We start from the raw sequence: 22,448 nt of genomic DNA on the forward strand, positions 1-22,448 counted from the left end.
CTTGACTCGAATACGATTCGAATCAAAATTCAACGATTTAAATCGAATTTCGAGTTTTTTAGAATATTTTTTTAAAATTTAGAATCCTATTCGAATAATGAAAGTCTCAAAATTTAAGAACTACCATGCAACAAATCACAACCTTAAGGGCCATTTTAGACAACAACCCACTTCTCAAAAAAGACGAACGTCCGCGTAAGGGGACCCACACATGCAACGACTAACAAACGTAGCAGGTGAAAATTGAACTTAAACAAATAACCGACCTAACAAACTTCGGTCTCCGAGTCAACTCTCTCGTCACACCTTTTTTGACCGAGTCACCAACTCGCTCATTCTTCATACACACACCTCCAATCGTCTGCAACACAAATCATCAACAAAATACAAAATCTCCAACTCAAATTCACACTCAACTGTACATTAATTCCACAATTCACCTCATCAATTCGATCATTTCACTCTCAATTTCAATTTAACGGTTATTTTAGGGGTTTGAGTGAGTTTCACCTTCTAATTTAGGGTTTTGAGTTCCAGATTTGCGAATTTGTGAATTTTTTCAACATGATGGTGTCCAGAGGGCTGTTCGGGTGGTCGCCGCCGCACGTACAGCCGTTAACGCCGGTATCGGAGGTGTCAGAGCCGCCGGAGTCGCCGTCGCCGTATGCGGACGTAGGTAACGATGCGGTACCGGTTGAAGCGGAGGAGGAAATGGAGGAGATGGAGGAGATCGAGCCGCCTCCGGCTGCTGTGCCTTTTTCGAAACTGTTTGTGTATGCTGATAGGGTTGATTGGGTGCTTATGGTGGTTGGATCGGTCGCTGCGGCGGCTCACGGGACTGCGTTGGTGATTTATTTGCATTATTTCGCGAAGATTGTTCAGTTGCTTGTTCATGTTGATGAAGATGCTGATGTGCTGTTTGATAGGTTTAAAGAGGCAAGATGATAACTGATTTTAATTTGAAACTTGTTTAGCAAGTTATTTAGCTAGTTACAAGACACGTGTCATGATTGATTGGTTATAAGTTAGTTATAAGTTGTAGTTAGGATTTGTGATTGCAGACCGGTAATGACATTATAGTATGATCTTACTTTTAGTGTTTATGGTAGCAAGTTAGGGTTTAGGGTTTAATTTTGGGAAAGTGTAATGTGGCTTTTATATGGTTTACTGATTAAATATGCATGATGAAAGGATTACGCTGCTGTATGCTTGCAATATGGTAGTTATGTTATGATGTTCTTATATACTTGGTTTTAAAATGCGCGCATGATGGGCGCATAATGCGTGATGCGCACATTGCGGTGGAAACAGCGCATCAGGTGTAACGATGCGAGCAGATTACGTGATGCGGTGATATCGCATGATGCGAAGCATTGCAATATGCGTCTGATGCGTGCAACATGTTTGATGTTTTTTTTAAAGATATGGATGGTACTGCTGGTTAATTTGGATATAGTTCCAGTAGTTTGCTGAAGCTTAACAAAATGAATGAATTCATCATCCAGCATAGCACTTGCATTGGGCATTATTGGGCCTCTTGTGTTTTTGACGATTCTTATCACTCTTGCATGCCAAACATCTGTCAGTCTTTTAAACCACCTTTTTCTTATATACGTTCATCCTATGTCATTAGCCAAGGCCGGCTCCATAGGCTTGTCAACCTAGGCACGGGCCTAGGGCCACCAAAAAATAAGGGCCTTCAAGTTTATATATATAATATATGTATTAGGCCCAAATAAATACATTTATTTCAAAGCTAAACTAGTTTTTTTATTAAAGGAGCCTAAAATATAGCCTCCAAGATAGGACTTCGTGGAGGCGTAGGATTAGGGTTAAGGACTTCTAGAGGATATTCCAGTAAGGTCTTAGAGGTATTTTAGGGACGTAGGTTTTTCTTCTTCTTTAAGTGACTTTACCGGTGATTGACCTCTTGTGTTTTTGCCGGAATGAGGTTGTATGCTATTATACTTGATTTACATTATACTGTGTTACTCTGATCACTTTCTTGGTATAAGTGACTTCTTTTTTTTATATTCTATTTGTCTATATTCTTTGACTTGATGTGTTGGTATGTTCGTTTTGGAGCCGAGGGTCTCTTCTGGAAGCAGCCTCTCTATCCCCAGGGATAGAGGCAAGGACTGTCTACATCCCACCCTCCCCAGACCCTATAAGTAGCTTTGCTATTTGTGGGATTTACTGGGTATGGTTGTTGTTGTTGTTGCATCTTTCCACTTCCCATCGCAACCTGCTTTCAATTCTAGGCTATCGGCTATCACTAGACGAAAAAATTAACCGTAATCACCCATGGCGACAGGTCCATTAGGATTGAAGGAGAGTTTATGGGTGAAATTAGGGGCCCTACTTTATAGTTCGCTTAGGGTCTCCAAAAACGTTGGAAACAAGCAATAGTTTTCAATTTTCGTTCAATCAAAGCATCGGACACTCAAATTCTTTCATGTTAGGCTTACATGAGTTATCTTATGGTCAGCCTTCACTGTCTTTTTGAATCCATGCTTTTTTTTTGTATTTTTATTGATTATTGACTATGAAGAGGCATGCTTTGTTTATAGAGATAAAGAGTGAGATTGACTATTGTATTTTTTCTTTAGAGTTTCTTTAAAATATTAAAAAAGTTACTTCTTTTCCTGCAAGGTTATTAATAGTTACTATTATTATTGTTTCAGTTTTCTGGCATTTTGTGGTTCCGTGTTGGAATATATAGTTTGACTCTTAGATGATACATCAAGCATAACGACCTTTTATAAATTCGTTTTTAAATAGCACCGATGTTTCATCTTGAAGCATTGTTTTTTTACATAAGTGACATTGTTTCATAAAATTTTGCAGCTTGCTCTCACCCTTGTCTATATTGCTGGTGGTGTTTTCGTAGCTGGTTGGATAGGTAAATAGAACTACTTTCATATTTCTTTCACTTTCACCTAATTGGCTTTCTTTTATCATTTTCCTACCATTGTTATTATTATTATTATATTTTTTATGGCATTCAGAGGTTTCATGTTGGATTCTTACCGGAGAAAGGCAGACTGCTGTAATCAGGTCAAGATATGTTCAAGTACTACTTAATCAAGACATGAGTTTCTTCGACACTTACGGAAACAATGGAGATATCGTGAGCCAAGTTTTGAGTGACGTATTGCTTATCCAATCCGCCCTTAGTGAAAAAGTAGGTTCAGACGTAACAACTTCACATTTTTTCATTAACATTTGTTCATAAAAAATGGCATGTAGTACCTTTATTTCTCTGATTAGTTTTATTGCTGTAGGTTGGAAATTATATTCATAACATGGCTACGTTCTTTGGTGGTCTCGCAATTGGATTTATTAATTGTTGGCAAATTGCACTCATCACTTTAGCCACTGGTCCTTTTATTGTGGCTGCAGGTGGAATATCGAATATATTTCTTCATCGGCTTGCGGAGTATATTCAAGATGCATACGCTGAAGCAGCTGGTGTTGCTGAACAGGTTACTTCATTTCCCTTTTTACCTTTTTGTCCTTTGGTCAACTGAAAACCAGTGGTGTGTAGGGTGAGCAATAACCGAACCGTTGACTGAAACCGAACCGAAAACCAATGGGAAACCGTATTAACTGAAATTCCGGTTATTGGTTTTTTTTTGGTGTACCCTCTGTTAACAGAAATTAACCGAACCGAATAATTCATATTTTCATATATTTCTAGCTTTTATACCTCCATTTCATCTATTTCATGTACTTATACCTCCGTTACATGTATTTTTAAGCAAAAGTTTAGCCCAAGTTTGGTTTCGGTTATTAACCGAAAATAACTGAACCGAACTGAAAACCGACAAAAGAACTGAATAAACCGAACCGGTTAACTGAAAACCGAACGTTAATCTACCGATGACTTTGGTTTCGGTTAATGTTAATAACCGAACCGAACCGTGCACACCCCTGGATGATATTGTAATAGCAGCTCTAATGTATTTGTAGTTTTTGTTCTGGAACATATGTTAAGATTATTAACATGTAGCATGCTAACTACACGACTACAATAATTTACAAGTTAGTCAGTTACAATACGGTTATACGGTTATATAGATAACAAAATTGTGTGAATTGCTAATGCAATATTACTCTTGATTTTGCAGGCAGTTTCATATGTTAAGACCTTATACGCTTTTACAAATGAAACATTAGCAAAATATTCTTACGCAGCTTCACTACAAGCTACACTAAAATACGGTGTATCAATTAGTCTTGTGCAAGGACTTGGGCTTGGATTCACATACGGGCTTGCAATTTGCTCTTGTGCCTTGCAACTCTACGTTGGAAGGTTTTTGGTTACACATCGAAAAGCTCACGGTGGAGAAATTGTTACTGCATTGTTCGCTATCATTTTAAGTGGCCTGTAAGCATCCCTTTTTTCTTTTAATGTATTAGAGGTGGCAACTTCAATCCATTTACATATGGATGGGTTGATTTGGATTGTGTTGTATCTCAGATGGATCCGATACCTTTCGGTTTTAGCAATTGTTCGGTTCGGTTTTATGGTAAAACCGTAACCGTTACTGAAATGTTTGGTTTTCGGTTATTGAAAACCGTTCGGTTTCGGTTTTAGCAATGTATAAATCATTTCAAAGATAAATAAACATGTTTATGTTTTTAATATAAAATACTTAACATACAAGAATAAAACTAACAATTCCTAAATCAGTATATAACAAACATTAATAAAATGATTTTTTAGGTTATACGGTTTGGTTTGGTTTTTTTCGGTTTTCATAAAATGCAAAACCGTAACCTAACCATAAATTTCAATTCAGTCTTTTCGGCTTTTTGTGCAGGGTTTTTTTTTTTTTTCCGGTTCGGTTAAATCGTTTTTTTCGGTTTTCTACTCACCCCTATTTCTATGAATGCCATTTGGTTTCTGCAGTGGACTCAATCAAGCTGCAACCAACTTTTATTCATTTGAGCAAGGGAGAATTGCTGCGTATAGACTTTTTGAGATGATTAGCCGTTCATCATCCACCGTTGATCATAATGGAAAAACACTTGCTACTATCCAAGGGAACATTGAGTTTAGAAACGTGTATTTCAGTTACTTGTCGCGTCCCGAGATTCCTATTCTAAGTGGGTTTTACCTAACCGTCCCCTCCAAAAAAACAGTCGCACTTGTAGGTAGAAATGGCTCCGGTAAAAGTAGCATTATACCCCTTATGGAACGGTTCTACGACCCTACTTTAGGTATTAAACCGCTTCATTTTTCATAATTTCTTGAGTAAAATGCCATTTTCGTCCATGAGGTTTGGCTAGTTTTGCGACTTTTGTCCAAAGGTTTGTTTTTCCACATTTGTATCCAAAAGGTTTGAAATCTTGCCATATTCATCAGGCTCGTTAACTCCATCCATTTTTCTCCGCTAAGTCAGGGGTATTTTCGTCTTTTTTTGTTAACTTCAAGGACAATTCGGTCTTTTTTCACTTTATGTACAAGCATTTAGCATAATGTACAAACATTCGAAATACTGAATTGCCCTTTAAGTTAACAAAAAAGATGGAAATTCCCTGACTTAACGGAGAAAAAATGGATGAACTTAACGGACCGGATGAAAATGACAAGATTTCAAACCTTTTGGATCCAGATGCGGAAAAACAAACATTTGGACGAAAGTCGCAAAACTGACCAAACCTCAGGGACAAAAATGGCATTTTACTCTAATTTATTTGTTAAACCATTCTTATCTTAATCTTCTTTAAAAAAAAAATAATAATTCAGGCGAAGTTCTTTTGGATGGGGAGAATATAAAAAACTTGAATCTAGAATGGCTTAGAAGTCAAATTGGGTTAGTCACTCAGGAACCTGCATTACTAAGCCTGAGTATCCGCGAAAATATCGCGTACGGCAGAGACTCCACATCGCTTCAAATCGAAGATGCTGCTAAAATTGCTCATGCACATACATTTATCACCTCACTCGAGAAAGGATATGATACACAGGTAGTTCTAAAGAGGCTTCTCTCATTATTATATATATTAGAGTGAAGTACACGGATGGTCCCTGTGGTTTACCAAAATTTTGGATTTGGTCCCTAGCTTTCCAAAAGTACACGGATGGTCCCTGTGGTGCACTTTGTAACGCATTTAGTCTCCAACCAACAAATCTAAAGGTTTTAGCATGTCCAACTAAGGGATTAAATGTGTTACAAGATGCAAACCACAGGGACCATCCATGTACTTTTGGAAAAAAGTTGGGGACAAAATGCGTTACAAAGTGCAAACCACAAGGACCATCTTGTACTTTTGGAAAGCTAGGGACCAAATCCAAAACTTTGGTAAACCACAGGGATCATCCGTGTACTTTATATATTAAAAGGCTATTTTGTCAGCTTCATATATCTTTGGCCCCTCTACCTTAATAATGACATATTTAGCCCCTCAACTTTAATAATGACATGTTTAAACTTTAGTCCCTCAACTTTAATATAGTTTTTTTACCCTTACACTTTATTGTAAATTGTAATGACTATTTAGACCCTCAACTTTTACTTTTTTTTCCTTTTACTTATTTTATGTGGTTTCTTTTTAGTTTTCTTCTCAACGTGATGTTTTTTTTAAATTTTCCATATGTACCGTCGTCGTAAGTAGGTTATTTCAATTACAGTCCGAACCCGCCGCAGATATTCGTTTTTATGGTTATAACAAGTATCGATACCGTAACAAATTGAACCAATAAATTTGATTACTGCCACGTCATTTTTTTTTTTTTTTTAAATCTTAACGTAGACTGTAGACTGATCCGTCGCAATTTGCTAATTTTTATCTATATTTTTAACCCACTGCGGAGCGCGAGTGGTAACCCACTAGTTTTTTAAGTTAAAAAATATTTTAACTAAGGAAAAAGAATATTTTGTTATTTTCAGGTAGGTAGGGCTGGTTTATCGTTGACAGAAGAGCAGAAAATACGGCTTTCTGTTGCTAGGGCGGTGCTTTTGAACCCGTCTATTCTTCTTCTTGATGAAGTCACCGGTGGACTCGACTTTGAAGCTGAAAGATCTGTTCAGGAGGCGTTGGATCTCTTGATGTTAGGCAGATCAACGATCATAATTGCTCGCAGGCTTTCTTTGATAAAGAATGCTGATTTTATTGCTGTTATGGAAGATGGTCAGTTAATGGAGATTGGAACACACGATGAGCTAATAGCCTCTGACGGGCTTTATGCTGAGCTTTTAAGATGTGAAGAAGCTGCTAAACTCCCGCGAAGGTAGACTCACATAACATGTGTTTTTTTATTATTATTTTTTATATTTTTTAAAGGGTTGGGATTGAATTGGGATATCTATAGTACGTGTCTTAACGGGCTGTGTCCGGTTGGATGATGTGAACATTTCCTCCCTCCATCTCAAAATTTTTTTATACACAGTTAATGTGTTAATCATGATTAATAAAACAAAGTTATCACCATAATAATCTAAATCTTTGAATAAAACAGTGGGAAATTATTAAAGAAAACCTATAGAAGTTATAAAAATAATTAACATTAAGCTATATAAAGGGGAAACAAGTAATAAAAAAATATATAACAAAAACGTAAGAGTAAAATGCCAAAATCGTCCTTGAGGTCTGGTTATATTTGCTTGTTCCATCCAACAGGACAAAAATGCCCTTTCTCCTTAACAGAAAAAATAAATTGAGTTAGTGATTTGGATGGAAATGGCAATAAAACGCAAACCTGAAGGACGCGAATGCACAAAAGGTCTTTTTGGATGGAACAAGCAAATATGCCTAAACCTCAGGGGCGATTTTGGCATTTTACTCTTCTTGTTAATTTTAGTTAAAAGATTTACTCATGCACGTATAGAGTCTAGGGACTTACATGTGAGAATTCTTCGAAAGTCCGTAGGGTTTTTTCTACATTTTCCTCCAAACATTTATGGGCTTGTATGCATAGGAAATGGTTTTTGAGCGTATCTTAACCCATTGACCCATTCCCTTTTTAGCTAAACTTTTTTATTCGACCCATTTGAGAAAAAAATGCAACCATTCACATGTAATGTGTTTTAAATTACCATTTCCATCATACGGATGCTTTGAATACATGTTTGTTGTTGTAGGATGCCGGTGAGAAACCACAACAAGATTACAACTTTCCAACTTGAAAAAGATTCTTCAAAAAGCCAAAGCTTCCAAGAACCAACATCTCCAAAATTCGCCAAATCACCATCACTTCAGCGGGCTTCTAACTTGAACGCATCAAGGTCTCACGATTCTACTTACGGGTCCCACGAATCACCGAGAAATCCAACCGCTACTGAAAAAGAAAACGGTTTGGCGTTAGATGTAACAGACAAAGAACCGTCGATAAAAAGGCAAGATAGTTTTGAAAAAAGATTACCGGATTTACCAAAACTTGACATTCATGCTATCCGTAGACAAACATCGCACGGATCAAATCCCGAATCACCGATCTCACCGCTTTTGACATCTGATCCGCAAAGTGAACGTTCACATTCACAAACGTACAGTCGACCTAATTCTCAGCTTACCGATAAACCAAACCGGGCTCAACCCGTGAAGGAAAAACAACATAAAAAAGAGCCGTCAATTTGGCGACTCATAGAGTTGAGTTTAGCTGAATGGTTTTATGCTGTTTTAGGAAGCACTGGTGCTGCAATATTTGGTTCTTTTAACCCGCTTCTTGCGTATGTGATTGCGCTGATAGTGACAGCATATTATAGAAATGAAATCAACAGGCGTGTTAACATACGTGATGATGTGGACAAGTGGTGTTTAATCATTGCCTGCATGGGTGTTGTGACTGTAATTGCCAACTTTTTGCAGCACTTTTACTTTGGGATTATGGGGGAGAAGATGACAGAACGTGTTAGGAGAATGATGTTTTCCGGTTAGTAATTCCTATTTTAACAAGTGATTGTTCTTTCTCTATATGGATCAACATGTCGATTTTGGGTTAATTTCTTTAGAGTAAAATGCCATTTTCGTCCAGAGGTTTGGCCAGTTTGCGACTTTCGTCCAAAAGTTTGTTGTTTTTGCATCTGGATCTAAAAGGTTTGAAATCTTGCCATTTCATCCTGCTCATTAACTCCATCCATTTTTCTTGCGTCTGATCGAAAATGGCATTTATAAACAATTTATACGCGCAAAGCTAATTTGTAAAAACTGTTGTGGTGTCCACCGAAGTGTAATATAGTTATATTTTAACAGCAATGTTACGCAATGAAGTTGGATGGTTTGACGAAGAAGAAAACAGTGTTGATACCTTATCCATGCGATTAGCAAACGATGCAACGTTTGTGAGAGCGGCTTTCAGTAACCGGCTTTCTATTTTGGTTCAAGACTGCTCAGCGGTTATTGTTGCAATAGTAATAGGAATGCTTTTACACTGGCGTTTGGCTCTTGTGGCTTTAGCCACACTGCCAGTTCTCACTCTTTCTGCCATTGCTCAGGTAATCTTTTTATATATTAACTAGTATTTTGTCCCACCGTGTGTTGCGGCGGCATCGAAACTTAAAGTAGCTCGAACTTATACCGTCAAATATTTGACCCGACTCGTTTTCGAACAAAATTTATGTCAAAACGTTGACCAACTGAAAACACACATGAAAATAAGCACGAAAACGTATTGTATTTGAGCTGGCTCATTACCGAGAAAATTTACGTCGAAACGTAAACCAACTTGGATTTATGACGAAACACACTTAAAAATAAGCGCGCAAGAAAATAGTGTTTTTTTAACGTTAAAGAATGGTACCACGCGTTGCGGCGGAGTCGAAACGTAAAGTAACTGGATATTATACCGCCTAGTGAAAACGTATTATATTTGACCCGACTCGTTTCCGAACAAAACGTAGACCAACCAAGAACAAAACTTACATAAAAATAAGCACGGAAGTGTTTTATATTTGACCTACGTACATAAAAATAAGCACATAAAACTCGAGGGGGTCAAAATGACATTTTACAAAGTTTTTAGAAAGCTAAGGGGGTGTAAGTGGCAATGCTAAAAGTTGAAGGGTTGATTACACAAAAAGAAAAAAAAACCATGGATGGCATTGTTGTAAATATGGCAAAGAAAAATAATAAAAAAATAGAGGTTGTCTTAGGAACTATTCCTAAGACACCCTTTTTTGTTATAATTATATTTAACCATTAATTTTTTATGAAACGTCCCGTAAAATCTTGAAAATATACAGAAATTATGGCTAGCTGGATTTTCAAAGGGAATACAGGAAATGCACAGGAAAGCATCATTGGTTCTTGAGGATGCGGTTAGAAATATCTACACGGTGGTTGCGTTTTGTGCTGGTAATAAAGTTATGGAGCTTTACCGATTGCAGTTACACAAGATATTTTATCGGAGTTTCTTTCACGGCCTGGCTATCGGTTTTGCATTCGGGTTTTCACAGTTTCTTCTTTTCGCATGCAATGCGGTTCTTTTATGGTATGCCGCACTATGCGTTAAAAACCGTTATACAGATCTCCCAACCGCCCTTAAAGAATACATGGTATTTTCTTTTGCCACTTTTGCCCTTGTGGAACCATTCGGTTTAGCTCCATATATTCTCAAAAGAAGAAAATCGTTAATATCTGTTTTCGAAATAATCGATAGAATACCAAAAATTGAGCCGGATGATGCTGCTGGTATAAAACCTCCAAATGTTTACGGAAGCATTGAGTTGAAAAACGTTGACTTTTGTTACCCGACTCGCCCGGAAGTTCTCGTACTGAGCAACTTTAGTCTCAAAGTCACTGGTGGTCAAACGGTGGCGGTTGTTGGTGTTTCGGGATCCGGAAAAAGCACGATAATATCGTTAATAGAACGATTCTACGATCCAGTTGCTGGTCAGGTGATGTTAGACGGTCGAGATTTAAAGCAGTTTAATTTACGGTGGTTGAGAAACAACCTTGGTATTGTTCAACAAGAACCCATAATCTTTTCCACAACGATTCGCGAAAATATCATATACGCAAGACATAACGCCAGCGAGGCGGAAATCAAAGAAGCTGCGAGAATAGCAAACGCTCATCATTTCATCAGCAACTTACCACATGGGTATGATACCCACGTGGGAATGAGGGATGTGGATTTAACCCCGGGTCAGAAACAGAGGATTGCGATTGCTCGGGTTGTTTTGAAAAACGCGCCCATTTTATTGTTGGATGAAGCCAGCTCATCGATCGAGTCGGAGTCTAGTCGGGTGGTTCAAGAGGCCCTTGATACGTTAGTCATCGGAAATAAAACAACCGTTCTTATCGCTCATAGGGCTTCTATGATGAGACATGTTGACAACATTGTTGTTCTTAACGGTGGTCGGATTGTTGAGGACGGGAATCATGATTCTTTAATGGCGAAAAATGGGTTGTATGTTCGGTTAATGCAACCTCATTTTGGAAAGGGTATACGTCAGCATAGACTTATATAGAACGACTGGATATAAATATATAATACACACGATTTGTTAAATTCACTTGTAATGTCAGTCATCTGCAGTCGATGGTGGAAAGTGGCGGCAGGTGGCGGTGATGACGGTGGATTTGGGCTTTTAAGGGATTTAGATCTTGGTGCAGAGGTCAGATTGCATATTATTCTTTTGTTGATCATAGAATTTAGTGTGAAGTTGCTTGTTATCCTATTCTTTTCATTGTGTGTTTCTCCATTACTCGACGGTTTTGTATATTTGTACATCCTGATCAAATTTGTGATAGTTCACGAGGCGTAAATGCGTAATCCTTTTTGTATATAAAGAGGTTTAGATCGATTAAGGACTTTTTTCCCCATCATTTGTTAGTTCTACGGCTACCACTTCTAAAGTGTCGCGGGATGGATAAATCATGCAGCTTTAAGAGTACTTTACGCTTTGTACATTGTACTTACGAAAACCGAATATACATACATCAGAATATCAGATATCAAGCACCTTGAATGAGTCTGCTACCACTTTAAGCTGATTTCTTACCCTTCTCCATCTTCTTTCATTTGCTCCAACAATTAGAGTGTAGTATCTCCCTGTTACAAGAGTTCAAAGTGTATTTACAACCTTAATAATTGTTTTAGAGTAATCTTGCCATTTTCATCTGGCTCGTTAACTCCATTCATATTCCTCCGTTAAGTCACGGGTATTTTCGTCTTTTTTGTTAACTTAAAGGGCAATTCGGTCTTTTTCAACAGTATATGTCCTTTTAAGTTAACCAAAAAGACAAAAATACCCCTAACTTAACGGAGAAAAATGAATGGAGTTAACGAGCCGGATGAAAATGGCAAGATTTCAACGAAAGTCGCAAAACTGGCCAAACCTCAGGGACGAAAATGGCCATTTACTCGTTTTATTTAAAATTTAGTCCATCATTATGCTAATATCATGTTTATAAATATAACCCAAACCCATTTTGACACGTTATCCATCCTGCTTGTTTGTCTACATCTGATTAAAGTTTGTACCGTTTCCAACCGCTATTGTTGCAAAAGCTGCTCGGGAGAAGTTTGGAGACGTTAGCGTGTACTCAAACGTGTAGTAGTTTTTACCATCCGTGGTCCTCTGCAATTTAAGCCATTAAAACATACCATTCGTCAAGATTTATGAACAAAACAACGGTACATGATTTCAAACGGTCCATACCTCTTGCATATCGAACACATCTGGGACTTGAGTGGGCGTCGAGTACACATGTCTCACCAAGTATGCTACAACCTTCTCTATGGAACCCATCTCATTGATGTCGGTTTTATTGGTTGGTATGAAGCTAAGTCTTACATTTTGTAACTGCAAATATCGATCTTTGAATGCAGAGTCGTGTCCCCTGAAATCAAATCCCTGTGTAAAAGATTATATTTGTGAGCAAAAAGTTGTATGTTGTAAAGGCGAAACGTCAAAGTTGTAGGGGTTCTGTTACAACTTACTATCCAATCTGAGGGATAATAGTATGAATACCCGTCTTCTAAGTCGACAAATTCAGCATAGTTTGGTGGTTTTTCTGTGTGCATAAACAATGCAAGAGGATTAGAACTTTAACATGACAAGAAGATCTGGAAAACTGTATTCTGATTGAACATTTGTATTATTTTGCTGAAAATAGTGAGCAAATTCGTCGATTTTTAATGAAGTTAGGTTGTTTAGGGTCGAAACAGTGACAAGAAAACAAATTTATTTATATTTTTATTTTTATTTTGAGTGTTGTTTATAACTAGCATAAATGAAAGGGAAATTGGATTTAATAATCCCGTCTAGAGGTGGTTGGCCAATAATAATCCAACTTTTAAAAATTGCTACTGCAGTCCCACCTTTTAAAATTGTTGTTCTCAATGGTCACTTGTCACCAATTTCAGACTGACGAGAACAACATTTTTAGAAGGAGGGGTTGCCGGTAACAATTTTTAAAAGTGGGATTATTATTGTCCAACCACCTCTAGGTGAAATTATTAAAATTCAATTTCCCTAAATGAAATTGGATAGATAAATGAATAAAAATACCTTGAGCCAATAGCAATTTTGTAGGCAATAAGCTTGAAGCTCCAACTCCTAAGAGAAGTGATCTTCTCTTGCAATTTCCTGATCCTGTTTCACACAAAAGTTCATGTTTAAATTACATAGAATCTTGATATTTGGAGTCATTAATGATCCAAAGCTTGCTTGCTTGCTTGGACCATGCTGAATTGAGTTTTATGTGAAACTAAGCGCGTAAGCCACAAGCTACTCGAGATCAGATCGTTAAAAGCTAGAATTGAGTCCAAGTTTAATGGTGCTTGGCGCGAGCCCAAGCATCGAATTTCTGTCATACCCGTTTAGCAAGTCTATCTATAAGCATCAAATTTCTGTCAAACCCGTTTAGCTCATCTCTCAATTAGCACCAAATTTCCGTTTTACCCGTTTAACACGTCTTTCAAGAAGCACCAATTTTCCGACTTACCCGTTTCAACGTCTCTCAGCAAGTTACCCGTTTGAGAGCATTATTAATGTAGTGATAGATTGTGTTTTTTTTTGAATGACAAATTTCTTTACTCCTATGTCGTCTGTGGGACTTGAACTCAAGACCCCCTCCCAAGATGTTTAAAGGCATTGCCTTTGCCAATGAACCAACACTCCATTGGTGAGAGCTTTATTAATAAGCACCACTTTTCTGTCTTACCCGTTTAGTAAAGCACCATTTCTCATTTAAATAGTTGATTGTAAATCATAAACTTGGATGGTTTACTCAATAATCAATGGACATGTAGAAATAAAAATATTATGTGAATATATTTTTAAAATAGTTTATATTTCATCTGCACGTATTTTAGTTGTAAAATCTTAAAAAAAATTATGTAAGTAACACTAGTAGGGTAATTACACATAATTACTCTACCGGAGAAAATACATGATTTATTTTTTTACATTTTGAAAGTAAACATCATGTCAAAGTAGATAGGAAAAATAAAATTCAACAGAAAAAAGGAAAAAAAAAAAAAACTCTTTCCCTCCACATGGCCATATATTTCTATGTTAAAACCCATTTGTATTTAATGTACTCCATAATAATCATCTTAAATATGCAAATGAAGGGAAATACAAACAAAGCAGCTTACTTTCTTCATCAATATCTTTTGAAGATGCAATAATGGTTGGGCCAGAACATGTAGAAGAAGAAGGCTTTAATGGCAGATTCACCTACAAAATAAACTCTAAAGAATCTCACCCACACGCCTCTTTAATCTAACTTAAATTATAAGTATTTTAAACATTGTTAACATTAATTAAATCTGTGACTGACCCTTCTAGATAAGGTTGCGGATGAGAATGAAAAAGATGAAACCGCCATTTTTGTGTTTTCTGGAAGAAGATGCTACTTGCTTGAATTGGTTGATATATTTCCAATGCAATTGCTTTATTTATTTATTTTTTATTTCATATGATTTGATGAAGGGATATAACATGTGTGGATATTGAGTGCAGTTTGGATTGGACTTGTCTTATATAAGTGTTTTATTAAAAAAAAATACACATTTTTTACTTCTTTATGTAATGTAATCTAATGCAATAATTTTCTAATTACAAATTTCCTATAATAAAATGTAGGAAATTATGCAAGTATATGTACGTATGTATATGAGTATAGAGAGAATGGTTCAAATAAAAATTACGACATAATTAATAACGGTTATTTGATAAATGAGACGTAAATATATACTTGATTAAAAACATGCCTATATAAAATGTAGGAAATTATGCAAGTATATGTACCTATTAAAAACATGTCTTAAATATTGTAAAAAAAAATACATACTTGATTAAAAAAAACATCTTTGTGCCTATACAAAAACATTTCTTCAATATTATTTATTTGATTTTCTATATCATATTATTTCATTGTTTTTCTATATTATTTATTTGATTTTCTTACCGTGTTCTAAGTCAACTCCAAACATTTGCATATAAATAAGGAGCCTTTGTGTTGGATTGGTATAACAAACAAGTATTTAGACTACCCGGTATGGGGCCGGCCCTGCCTCGGTGAGCCCCAGCACCGCACCCCTACACCGCCCCTCATTGCCCCATCCCGTCTTCTCCGCCGGCCTAAGGACGCATGCGACGGGCCTACTTTTTGAAATTGTGCCATTGAACAACGGCTATATTTAATTTTTTTTTCACTTTAAATAAACACCCCACCTCAACCATTTTTATAAATTAACTCTATCCAAAATCTCCCAACTTCTCTCTTCTCTCATCCATTTTTATAAAAAAACTCCATCTTTTTATAAAATCATGAATCCGTTCAACCCAAACAATCCCAACCCGAACAATCCCAACCCGAACCCGAATCAATCTAACTTCTTTTTGACGCCCACTTACACTCCGACTATCGATCCTTCATGGGTGTCTCCGCAATTTACCTTTTCGGATTACCGACAATCAACCAACGCGTTCAAACAAATGTCTCAAGTCCAACAAATGCAACATTACCAAGCACTCCAACAAATGATGCTACGCAACTCGTTTGAATCTCAAGCGCAATTCCAATCGCAACCGGCAACATCCCCGGTTCCACTCGACTATGATGAAGAAGTCGTCCCCGAATCGCCACCTCAAAATCTCAAGCGCAAAAAAAACAAGGGGAAGGCGGTTGAAACCGTAGTCGAAACCAAAGGCGAGACCTTGGACAAAATTAGAGGAGGAGGCGCTAGCAATTGCGTGGGTTAAGTCCTCAACTTGCCCGATTGTCGGTATGGACCAAAGTTTATTTTTTTTAATTTAAATTTAAAAAGATTTATTTTTATTTTACTAAGGCAATTTTTTTTAAAATTTAGGGAACAACCAAATGGGTACCGGTTTTTGGAAGGCGATAACGGATAAATTTAACTCGCTTATGGAGCAAGGCCCGATGCGTGATATCGATTCCGTCTCTTGCAAGTGGCGTAAAATGAGCAAGGCCATCAACACCTTTAGCGGTATTTATAACCAATATTACACTAATCCTCCTAGTGGGAGTAACGAGGAGGACATTCTCAACCTTGCTTTGGCTAAATGAGACTCTAAGAATACAACTCATTTCCAACACCTCCGAGCATGGAACGTTTTAAAGAAAGAAAACAAATGGAAGCCTGTTCCAAACGAGGTCGCAACCGCCAAACGGAGTAAAACTTCCGAGTCCGGAAGTTATAGTGCGGGAGGCTCCACCGCTCGTTGTCACATCGATATAAATGACGACCCAGAATTTGACGAGGAGGTGTTTGCCGTTCACGAGTCGGAACGTCCCCCCGGAAGGGACAAAGCAAAAAAAGAGGCGGCCGGAAAGAGAAAAGGGGGCGGCTCGAGCCAAACGTCTTCCGGGGCGGGTTCGAAAATGGACGAGTTGATATCCGAATTCCGTTCGTTCAAAGAGCTCATGGTGGAACAATATAGTTATAAGAAAAACTTGTCGGCCGACTATGCTCGAGCGGAGGATTTTAGGATTATGAGGTTGGATCTCGATTCGGTTCCGTAGGATGAACGCGAGGTTTACCGAAGGATGAAAGAGGAAGTTAAGAAAAAATGGACGTCGTAGGTTATTTCGTATTTTTTAGTCGTATCGTTATTTATTTTTTTCGCTTTTATGTTTTCCGTTTCTAGGATTAGTAATTTTATTTTTTAGAATATGTAATTTTTCTTAATGTTATGTAATGGATTTAATTATACTGTTTTATGTTTTAATTTTATTTATTTTTTAAGATGTTTTTATCAAGTTAACCAAAAAAAAGTTAAAAAATTAAAAATAATCGGTGTGGGGTAGGCCCATTCTCCACCCCCTTCATTTTGCTAGGAGGGCTATCCTATGGAGGATGGTGATGTGGCGTCCTACGTGACGGCACATCCTCATGGGGATGAACCTCACCATACCCTTTAGCCTTTTTAGCCTTCTAAAAAATTTTATAAACTTGATTGTTTTTGGTTTTCATTAAACCTAGTAGACATCACCGACAGGGGACAAAGAAACCAAGGATTGTTGTGGATGGGAGGGTGTTAGTTGTGACAATTTTATCATAGTATTAGCATTTGTCGGGTGTATGCATACACCCTGTGTTTAAGTCGTGGCCATTAGCAATTAAATGAGCCGAGGATATCCAGGACATGGTCGCGTTAACCCCCAATGTTTAAGTTATCAAGCAATACAAATTAAAACGGGTTATTTGGATTTTGGATACTATCCGTCATTGATCCCACACCCGATCAAACGGTAACAATTTACCGTATCCCAAGCCCGTATAGGGAAAATAGGTTAAGAGTATTTACCTGGCTTAAGTCTTTACAATCCAAAGATAATTATAAGCACAACCGTTCAAACAAAACAATAAGTAAGGTTGCAATTTACTGGACGCCCTTAGTCTGGAATGAATGGAATTATTATCTATTAGAATGTTAACGGGTCTTTATTCAAGTCACAGACTTGGATCGGTTAACTAATATAAATGTGGTTTAAACCCTCACAAGTACTATGACTTGTATAATATAGGGCAAACAATAATACATTCTGATTTTAGATGAATTTGAAGGAATTTGACCCAATTCGGTTAACTTATAAAAACTAAGTTATATAAGTCAACCGTACGCGCATAGGCGGTATCGGGTGATCAGATGAGTTAATGTCAAGTTCATTATGCCAAAGCATGTTTAATATGTTACCACATCAGCAGGTATTACAAATTATAGGTTCATTATGGTTTAAAACCAATTTATGCACAAAAGGGCAAAATTGGCATTTTTATGGCATAATATAAGAACTTACATAAAACCCGACAACTGATTATGATCAAATGGTATAACCTCAGAGGGTTATTCCATACATACATTAATATGATCATAATACAACTTCAAATCAGTAGCTAACTTAGCTAAATCGGGTCAGGATCGAAAGTCAAAGCAAAAGTCAAACTACTTGATTTTCGGTTGCAAACCGAACTATAAACTGGAAATGATAGGCTGAACATGCTTTAACATGTTCTAATATGTTTTACTAACTGATATAATGTCAAAACTTAGTGTTTAGATACTTAGAAGTTCATTTTATACATTTTCCGAAAAACTGCGTTTGACTTTCATTTTAATGTAGATTGACCTGTCATTTGACCAACTTAACGTGATCTTCAGAAGGTGCCCTCATAGGGGATTATCACTTACCATATTACTATCACGTAGCCATGTTCAATTCGAACATTGGCTTGACCATAATGATCATAACCGAAAGTCAAAGCAAAAGTCAATTTGCTTGACTTTCGGCTAATTACTTAGCCTAAGGAATGAAAAGAGCTATGAAAGAACACTTATAGGTGTTCTAGGAGGAATATGAATTCAGTAGGAGGCCTCTATGAAGAAGTAAACTCCATGAGAGAGTAGAGAGAAAGAATATAGAAATGAGCAAGTTGGAATGGTTGAAACAAGGTGCTATTTATAGTTGCACATTGCTCATATGCTCATGCCAAGTGTTGGCCATCATTCCCTGATGAAGATTAGTGTCCACTTACGTGTAGGAAGCAGGAGAATGTGTTAAGTTCGCGACATGGGTGGCATGGCATGCAGGCTGCCATGGCATGGCAATCCGCCAAAAACGGCCAGCTGCAACCTCTTACGGACCGTAAGGGGTGGCAGCTTACGGTCTATAAGGACCTTGCGCGCCCATAGTTTTAAATTTCTTACGGTCCGTAAGGTATTAAACCTTACGGTCCGTAACCGACTGCTAGTAACAATGTATTATTTACCTTACAGTCCGTAAGGCTTTAAGCCTTGCGGTCTGTAAGGGTCACTCAGATGCCAAATAAATTGGCATGTTGACATAAATGGTCCCTCCACAACCAATCTTCCACAATTTTACACATTTGGTCCCTCTCATCCAAATAACTTGGCATACTTGAGAGTTGATTGGACACGTGTTGCCAAATTATTCGATAAATTTTTCCAAGGTTTTACATTCAAGCGGTTCTTCCGTCTCTGGATTCGTCTCATGCACCAAAGGCATAGACCTAGTTACTTGAACTTCTAACTCATGCAATACCAACTTTCCAATATCACCAGATTCTTCATCTTCACCAGATTTAGTTGATTCAGTGGACTCCCCCTCAAGATCAGATCCTATAGATTTGTCACTTCTTCTCGTCGTTCTCAATTCAACACTAACAACAACTTGTGTATTAACCTCCAAACCACCTGTGTCTTCGAAATAAAACTGTAATCCCTCGTCTTCAATCCCTTCCAGTGCACCAATCTTTGCCTCGTCATTTGTAGGTGGCACTGAACTAACTGAAACCACTTCAAGGGCCATTGAGCTCGAACCTCCTTCAGAACCCATAACTGCATTCGGATTGGATGAGCCTGGTTGTCCTTCAGGACTGGAATGATCTTCTTTATCATTGTCTTTCTTTTGCATAACCTCATCGGGTTTGAATGTTTCTTTCCACATAACACCAACTTTAGCATGCATCTTTGTGATAAAATCCTTTAGGTGTTCAAACATCGTCTCAAGCTTATTGTCTCCAACTGCATACTCAGATGCAAGCTTAAGGTTTTGCCTTTCAAGCTCTGCACGTTTCTTTTTAAGCTCTGCATTTTTCTTTTCAAGCTCTTCTTTCTTTTTCTTCTTCAACTCGTTAATCTTAGCCGTTTAAGCCGTTTGTGCAGCTTTTAGCTTGTTGATCTCTAACTGGTGATCGTTAATAAACTTTCAATTCTCAACCATGAATGTTGTATGTCTAACACTCTGACTCACTAGTTCACTTAATTGCTGACTCAACACCGCAATCATTTCATTATTGGTCAGTTCTCGAAACATTCTTTTTCTTGGTGTAGCCGATGAACCTTCTCCAGTTGACTGTGGTTGCTGGACAGGTGGTAGTTGTACTAGTTGAGTTGGTTGTTGCTGTGATGTGGGTTCTACAATTGGTGGTTATTGAATGTGTGTGGTGTTTTTAATCATTTCAAGAATTGTATCTTGGTGAGCTGCAATATCCTCAAATGTTAGACTAAGTTGTTCATCGGTTGTGGCTTCAACAATGGGTTGTACATTACTAGTAGCCACAATAGCTTCACCTTTATTTGCCCTTTTGGATGATGTGGGTCGTTTGGCTGGTCTACTTGTTCTTTTCTTTTCCTTTGCCACTACTTTTGGTGGCTGATAATCATCACCAACTTCATCACCTGTGGGCTTCTTTACCTTTCGGTATCTTACTGCACCACATTCATCATAGTACTTTTCATAACCTTCAGGTTCAGGATTATCGTCTTCTGTAAGGCCTCCTAATCCAAGATCTCACTCAGCTAAAGCAACCAACAGGTGTGCGGAATCCACCTGATGATCAACCACTGCAGATGAAACACTAGAATGCAAGGATTTGTAAGAGAAATCAAGAATACACTAAGTATTCTTGATGAAGAAGATGAATATGAATGACGTCACTCACACAAAGCAGCCGCCAGACAAAACATACACAATGATTAGGGTTGGGTGCACAGAAATTCACACAGAATCGTTACCTTGTCTATTCCATATTAAAGTATATATACAAGGTAAAGCCCGGACTTTCAAGACTAACTAGAAAGTCCGGACAAAACATATAGCACAAAGCTCAGACCTTTTGACCTAGACAAAACTCAGACAAAAGGTCTACACAAACAAACTCTGACCTTAGTCCTATACAAAAAACTCTGACTAAAGAAACCATCCTAAAACTTGGACAAAATGTCCCTAGGATAAACTTGGGACTATCTTTTACAAATGTACAATAAAGACCCTAATAAATTGGGAGACATGCACTTATCACCTAAAGTGCATTAACAAACTCCCCCTTGATCAGTGCATGGTCTTTATTGGTCTTTAGATCTTCATCCTTTCATTGGTAACATGGGAGTCATGCACTTATCACCTAAGGTGCATTAACAAACTCCCCCTTGATCAGTGCATGGTCTTCATTGGTCTTGAGATCTTCATCCTTTCTTCGAGAACTGCTTCCTGCCCAGACCTTGTTCTTCACACATAACTGAACCACCTTGATGAACTGGTCAGCTAGAACACGATCTTCTTCATTGTATTTTAGAGGCAGGCGCCGAAGCTTCTTCAGATGTGCTTCCCTTAAGTTGGCAAGCCAAATCAGATCCAGCACTTCAGCAATCTCAACCGTCACTTTCTTTTCAGAAATCACTGCTTTTCCAGTCTTGAGATGCACGATCCAGACGCATACAGCTTCTCCAAATCTTCCATCTTGAGATGAGCGATCCAGATGCATACAGCTTCTCCAAATCTTCCATCTTGAGATGAACGATCCAGACCTGAAACACTTAACCCCAGATTAAGAAACATGACCCCGGAGACATCGGCCCAAACCTAGATCCCAAAAATAAATTCCAATACCCCAGAATAAACAATTGAAATATTAAACAACCAACATTTAATAACTTATTTAAACAATTTTCACAACCCTAGAGTATTCTTAATAAGATAACTCGCACATAGAAACAAGAAAGCAAAATCTTTTTGTGGTTTTTCAATTTGAACTAAATTAAATAGGTTAAACCTAAGAACATATTTACACTAATTATCTTTTTGTGAAGTCGGAGCAAAGGAATCATATCGGTTTTACTGTCAGTACCCAACACAAGAACCATAGCATTTTAGCTTTAATCTTTTAATAATGATATTGACAGTTCAAGACGTTCAACGGTATTGTGGTCCACTTAAGTTTTAGCACGCTTTCGAACACTGTTTTCGAGATATGAAATTAAGTGTATTAAAGGCTGACAGTAACTATGTTTACCCACCTCAGAATATACTCCCGTATCAAGGTATGCACGAGAGATCATCTTACTGGTGAGTATACCATTTATCATCTGTTTTTGACGTATAAGCTAATATGAGATACTCACTTATTTGGGATTGAAAACAAGTCCTTTGTGATAGAATCACTTATTGAGGAGGAACTTGAATTTCAGATGCAAAGGGCACAAGAGCAAGTCCGT

At 37.5% G+C, this 22,448-nt stretch overlaps 2 protein-coding genes across 2 annotated transcripts; one reads left to right on the forward strand and one right to left on the reverse strand.

Moving 5' to 3' along the window:
* The first annotated feature begins 256 nt into the window (after nt 1–256).
* LOC110868815 (ABC transporter B family member 6) lies at nt 257–11,736 on the forward strand. The gene is made up of 11 exons (XM_022118078.2): nt 257–936; nt 2,848–2,902; nt 3,009–3,184; nt 3,285–3,485; nt 4,131–4,390; nt 4,916–5,226; nt 5,756–5,976; nt 6,900–7,240; nt 8,091–8,881; nt 9,202–9,443; nt 10,191–11,736. Exons 1-11 carry the CDS (start codon nt 565–567, stop codon nt 11,418–11,420), a joined length of 4,200 nt encoding a protein of 1,399 aa, XP_021973770.1. The 5' UTR covers nt 257–564; the 3' UTR covers nt 11,421–11,736.
* Nucleotides 11,737–11,795: 59 nt separating this feature from the next.
* Nucleotides 11,796–14,913, reverse strand: LOC110868816 (photosynthetic NDH subunit of lumenal location 1, chloroplastic). The gene is made up of 7 exons (XM_022118079.2): nt 14,743–14,913; nt 14,558–14,639; nt 13,467–13,550; nt 12,896–12,969; nt 12,615–12,809; nt 12,437–12,533; nt 11,796–12,004 (listed from the first exon to the last, which is right to left on the reverse strand). Exons 1-7 carry the CDS (start codon nt 14,788–14,790, stop codon nt 11,901–11,903), a joined length of 684 nt encoding a protein of 227 aa, XP_021973771.1. The 5' UTR covers nt 14,791–14,913; the 3' UTR covers nt 11,796–11,900.
* Between the last annotated feature and the right edge of the window lie 7,535 nt (nt 14,914–22,448).

Source organism: Helianthus annuus, chromosome 7 (assembly GCF_002127325.2).
Source record: "Helianthus annuus cultivar XRQ/B chromosome 7, HanXRQr2.0-SUNRISE, whole genome shotgun sequence".
NCBI classification, from domain to species: domain Eukaryota; kingdom Viridiplantae; phylum Streptophyta; class Magnoliopsida; order Asterales; family Asteraceae; genus Helianthus; species Helianthus annuus.